The sequence below is a fragment of the Eurypyga helias genome, unplaced genomic scaffold (assembly GCF_000690775.1).
Source record: "Eurypyga helias isolate BGI_N326 unplaced genomic scaffold, ASM69077v1 scaffold26167, whole genome shotgun sequence".
NCBI lineage: Eukaryota > Metazoa > Chordata > Aves > Eurypygiformes > Eurypygidae > Eurypyga > Eurypyga helias.
Window position 1 is genome coordinate 10,863 of NW_010264010.1, and position 5,998 is coordinate 16,860.

The 5,998-nt window shown below is 58.2% G+C and overlaps 1 protein-coding gene across 1 annotated transcript; it reads left to right on the top strand.

Annotated features, from left to right (window-relative positions):
• Window positions 1-1,295: 1,295 nt before the first annotated feature.
• Window positions 1,296-5,208, top strand: WISP2 (WNT1 inducible signaling pathway protein 2; the record flags this gene model as incomplete). The annotated part of the gene is made up of 4 exons (XM_010156261.1): window positions 1,296-1,355; window positions 3,759-3,975; window positions 4,577-4,828; window positions 5,028-5,208. Coding segments are annotated over exons 1-4 (710 nt in total), but the record flags the coding sequence as incomplete, so codon positions are not given.
• Between the last annotated feature and the right edge of the window lie 790 nt (window positions 5,209-5,998).

Genomic DNA, 5,998 nt, shown 5'->3' on the forward strand with positions numbered 1-5,998 from the left:
GATCGGTCCCTTGGGCCAGGGCAGGAGCAGCACTCCCAGACCATGTCCTGCAGGCAAGGGAGTGCAGGAGAGGAGCCGGGGAGAGCTGCACAGCATCCCACATCCTTATGTGAGCTCAGGCCTTTCCTTCAAGCTCTGGACTCATAAACTCCTCCTCTAGCATCTTGTGATAAGATCTGGGGGATGGGAATGTGGAGAAGGGACTCAGTTTCCTGAAGGTCTTGAGATGTTTGGTTTTTCCTTTCCTAAGAGCCAGCCTCGCGTCCCTGGACACAGCGGCTGAGAGGAAAGCTCGCACGGGGCAGACTGAGATGTGATAAAGCATTGGGAGGCAACTGCTGAGCACCGGCTTCCCTTCTCCAAATTCGGATTTTAAATTCTCATGATCACTTAAGATGGTCACAATGTTTCAGGAGCTGAATTTGGGTTTACAAGGCTTAAAATCAGCAGGGCTAGACTGCAGCCTTCTCTGCGTCACCTACCCAGGGCAATGCAACACGATGTGCACCCAAACCCGCTGCCCCAGCAGCCTCCCTGGGCAGGCGCAGCCCCACGCAGGACGGGGATGCTGTGACAGCACAACCACCACAGAAAATCCCTTCCCAGCTCCTGCCATGCCAGAGAAACAGAGGGAGAAGCTCATCTCTACTGCGCTGCGGGCAGTCACAGCCGGGTCACACACTGTCCCCAGCGCTGGAGGGGCAGGATCCTGCCCTTGCCTTCAGGGGTCTCTGCTGTGTGGGCAGCTGGCTCCACTCCCACAGCCTGCCATGCACTGCGCCCAGCGTAAAATATAGGGGTGGGTGCCCTGTTCCTGCCCGCTCGTGGCAGTGTCTGGGGTGGCAGAAGGACAGCCCTGCCAAACTCTTGCAAACCCTGGAGGAAGGCACGGGCTGGAGCCGGACGGACCTTGGTCAGCAAGAAGAGGCACGGACCTTCCCTCCCGGTCGCAGCTTGTAGCTGGTTCACCCCACCAGCCTGGCTTCCCAGTCCCTCTCCTGTGCTCCCCCGGGACAGCATCCCTTCCCTTGGCTCGCTGTCTCGGCAGGCAGCACATTCTCACCTTGAGGGGAGTGGAAATGGCAGCTGGAATGTGGGCTGGAAGAAAAAAGAAAGAAAAAAAAAAAGAAAATCTTGAGGCTTGTCCAAACCTACTCATGTTTATATTGGAGCCCGTGAGTGACATCAGAGCAGGGAGAGTATAAACACCAGCAGGACCTACTCGGGGCTGCGAACACGCCGCTGCCTCCAAACTGCCTGGGGGGTGATGTGCTGAAGTGGCGGAGGGGAGCAGCATGAGGCTCCATCTGGAGAAGCAGCTCCTCTTCCTCTCCCTCCTCTGCATCCTCTCCAAGGTAAGGGAGACGGGGCCCTGGGGTGGCTTGAGCCTTACTCAGGGAAGCAGACGGTTCTTGCAAAGTGAGAACTGGGGTGTCGCAACGTCCCTGCTCAGAACCCGCTGGCAGACGGGCTGTATTCTGCAGCCCCACGGGCGCAGAGCTACGCTTGGGAGAGACTTTTGCAATTAAGCAGCAGGGTCTTAAAATCCATGGGCCAAACGCGTCTCGCTGTGCAAGTCCACAGAGCACGCAGGAATGACAGCAATGCGCTGTTTGTTCGCCGGTCCCGCGGCGCTCGGGGCTGTGCTACGCGGCCCCGACAGCGAGCGAGCGAGCGGCAGCTCGGCAGTAGCGGCTCCTGCAGACTCCTTGGTCCCTGCCCCGGCTCCTGAGGCAGGAGGCCAAGCAACGAGCACCAGCCACGGCATTACTCAGCTCTCCCCCCCTCCCTGGGATGCTCATGCAAAGCCAATGCCTCCAACAGAATTTGGGTTGTTGTAGTGATTTTGGTGTGGGGTTTTTTTTTTTCTCTTGGGCTCTGTGTGAAAATAGTTGCCTGTGCAGAGAGAGGGAAAGTTGAAAAGTTTGGGGTATTTCAGCTCCAAGTTCTTCTAATTGTTGCTTGAATGCCAAGGCAGACCTTCTGCAAACAGGGACATCATGACAGCCCCGTGCCTGTTTGACTCCTCTCCCAGACAGTTAAGATCTCTGATAGGAGCCACATTGTCATTTAAAGTCAAGTTAATTACCAGGAGCAGGGGGAAATGGATTAATGGAGTTGGCTTGGCTAATCTTTCTAAAACATTGATCTGTAATAGCAACCTCCCAAAAGATGAAAAATGCCCTTGGCTGCCTGGGTAAGCTGTGATGGAGAAATGGCTCCTGCCCCAGGCACTCATGAGTGTCTGGAGAATCACCGAGGGCCCTCATGCCTTCAGCCCAAACCTGGGCACCACAGCCAGCCCTTCAGTCCCTGCTGCGAGTCTCACTGGTTTCTGCCACGCTAATAATGCTGCTCATTGATAAAACCAGAACAAGACCCAGATTGTCCAGCCCTTTTCGGATATATTTTGTCTCCTGTTCCCGGCACTGGCATTTCTACAGCCTCATAAAAAAACCCCATCCAAACCGCCACAAAAAGGGAACAGACAGCACGCCAGTGCCCAGCTTCTCTGTCTAACCAGTCGTGTCAGACCTGATGCTACTGGGTAAAACTAAAAGAGAAAGAAAAATGGTATCTTAAAAACCATATAGTCCAGCTGAACCCATCAATCTCTCAGCAGTCTCAGCAGAGACACCTGGACCAGCTCAGGGCTGAAGGTTTTGGCTGCACATTTGTTGAAGTGCTGCCCGTGTTGCACGTGCCGGCTGTGCGGCAAGCGGAGCAGCAGGGCTGCCGGCGAGCGGCTCGGAGCGGCTGCATGGGGCTCACACGAGCTCACACAGTCCTGGCAAGGAATTCACTTCCAAACCGCAGAGCCAAATCACTTGGCTTCAGGCCCCATAGGCAACAGCCCTGTCAGATAGGATGTGACAGGAGCACGAGCGCTGCCCGCAAAAGCTGTTTGTGCCAGGGTAATTGTGCAAGAAGAGGGAGCTGTGGATATAAACACCGACTGCCCGGGTGAACGCTGCGGGCACAGCCCTGGCAAACAAGCGGCTGAGCAGGCGAACAACTGTGATGCACAGCCCTGCCCAAGTAGTCGCTTAGTCTAGCTGGGAGGGGAAAGGTAGCTCTCACTCCTCGAAAACGTGTCTGTGTCAGGGCTCCTTGCCTAGCGAGCTGGGCTGGGGATGCTGCGCCCAGGGACAGGCAGGGGATGCTGTGCCCAGGGGAGGCAGCTGGAGCAGGAAGGAAAGCAGTGAGGTTCACTTGGCTTCGGTTCCCCCACTGCCAATGCGATGCCCTGTTCCTTTGCATGAATGAGAGCTGTTACGACTGTTGGGAGCGAGGTGCAGTGCCCTCACCATATGCAATCAGCCCCTGCAAAGCCCCATCTCCGTCTGGGCACGACCTGCTGCCTCGGGCTGCTTTCCCTTCCTCATACCTGGCTGCTTAGGGCAGCGTGGGGCTGCCTCCGGGGCTGCCAGCCCGATAACTGACCATCACTACATGGGATGTTGGCTTTGTAGCTCCATCCTCCTCCTGTGCATCCAGAGCAGTGGTGCGTTTAAGTCCCCACCCTGCAGAATGCTGAGCATCCCCAATTGCCCCTGGTTTTCCATAGGTGCCTATCATGCTGTGCCTTCAGAGGACTGTAGCTTTCCAGGCTGTTTTGCTATATTCCCCTGGATTCACAGAGTCTCCCTCCACCAAAAATCTGCCCCCATGATTGAGAGAGGATTACCTGACTGTCCCAGTGAAAGAGCAGCCAAAAACTGACCTGTATCGAACCAGGGATGGCTTTGACTCCGCAGGTGTGTGCCCAGATGTGCCGGAGACCGTGCTACTGCCCCTGGGTGCCACCCCGCTGTCCCCGCGGGTCCCCCCTGGTCCTGGACGGCTGCGGCTGCTGCAAGATCTGCGCCCGGCGCCTGGGAGAGCCCTGTGACTTCCTCCACGTCTGCGACCAGAGCCAAGGCCTCGTCTGCGACTACAGCACAGCACCCTCAGGGACAGGAGCCACCTGCAACTGTGAGCACAGGGGTGCCTGCTCCCCCAGGGATGCCCGCATGTCCCCAGCCCGACACACACCCCAGCTCTGGCCAGGGCCCTGGCCAGCACCAGACGTCCCTCGCCGCTTTCAGGGAAGAGGTTAAGGCTCCGAAAGCAGCTTTATGGCAGCTGATGCACGCGGCTTGTGCTGCACCTCCAGCCTGCTCTTGTGCCATCTGCTGCTGGGGTTTTGTGGTTGGTTGAGCGGGGATCCCAGGAATGCTGCAGTCACCCTGGTGGGGCTGGACCCTGGGGGTCCCTCAGAGAAACTTCAGAAAAACCTTTTCTAGCCTGAAAACCCTGAAAGGCAGGGTCAGAACCAAAGGGCAGTGGGTTTCTCGCTAATTGGTGAGCTGCTGCTTTGGAAAACAGAGAGATGAGGAGAGGAGGCAGGAAAGGGAAGAGGTTGGGTGATGCAGATACTGCTGCAAACCCATGTCTGCCCCACACGCCTCCCCGTCACTTTGGTAGACCCCCAGTTCAGTCCCCTCATGCCAGCCCCACAGTTCCCCCAGACGATCCCTCTGCCATCCACATGTCTCTGTGTCTTTGTCCCTAACGGGCTCCCCGTTGCTTGCAGTTGAAGACGGTGAGGAGGGCTGCGAGGTGAACGGTCGGGTCTATCGAGACGGGGAGGTTTTCCAGCCCAGCTGCAAACTCCAGTGCCGCTGCCTGGATGGGGGCTTCACTTGCGTCCCACTCTGCCAGGAGGACGTCCGGCTGCCCACCCCGGACTGCCCCTACCCACGGCGCGTGGAGGTCCCCGGGAAGTGCTGCCCTGAGTGGATCTGCGAGGCCCCGGACCGGCACCTCCTCCGGGATGCTGGGGCAGGTAAGAAGCAGAACATGTCAGTGCGGGGATGCCCACACAGGTCTCTGGGGATGTCCCTTCACCTCCGATCACGAACATCAACAGGAGACACCCCGTTGCACACTTCCCCCCATGCAGGGCTGTGCCCGCAGCGCACGCAGGGCATGTTGCACAACGCCTGGCTCCAACCACCCTTTTCCCTTCCTCTCTTTCCATCCAGCCCCCGGGGCAGCATCCCCACTGCTGCCGTACCCCTGCCAGGAGTGGGGCACGGAGTGGAGCGCCTGCTCAGCCACCTGCGGCCTGGGCTTCTCCACCCGCATCTCCAACCAGAACCGCTACTGCAGGCTGGAGACCCAGAGGCGGGTCCCTGCCCAGCCCTGCCAGCAGCATCCCCGGCGGTGAGTGAGCACCTCGATGAAGCAGCACCTTGGGCAACAGGTTTGACTGAGAAAGGGAAATGCCAGCCAACATGAGCCATGGGACCCCCAATTACCTGAGGGCACCCCATGATCCCTCCCCAGCCATGACCTGACTGTGTGTCAGGGACAGATAAACCATGTTCTGAAACTGTGCCTGGAGAACAGCTGATGGCAGGTGCAGACCTGAATTTTGGGGTCTCTGGATGTCTGAATCCAAAAGCACCATGGATCCCACATAATCCTGAGCCACACCGGTGAGCTCAGCCTGTCCCTGTGGCCAGAGATGCATTTGCTGTCTGGCTCCCTGGGTCCACCCATGAGTTGACTCTGCCACCCCTTTAATTAGCCTGGCACTGCCCCAGTGCAGACGTGGTACAAACCTGCCTTCCCTGCATGCAGCCAGCGCTTTCTGGGGTCAGGCACCTGCACTGCCACATGTCCCTGCTCCCTAGACACGAGGGACCCACCACCACCCTGCTCCATCTCCCCCTCACTCTCCGCTCTGCCTTTCCAGAGGGGAAGAGGAGGTCGTTTGTAGCTGTGCCCACCCTGGTCGCATCCCAGAGCCAACGCCTCGTCCCGGCAAAGAGTCTCGCACAAGCCCATGGCACTGTGGTTTCAGCAGAGAGAGAGGATGCATCCCTCAGGAAACTGGGGAAGAACTGATGGACTTTGGCTGCCAAGGAGGGTGGAAGAACAAGATCCCCGTGTCACCCAGCACCTGTCCCCTCTGTGCACCCCGCTGCCCCAGGCAGGGTTAGGGGGCAGC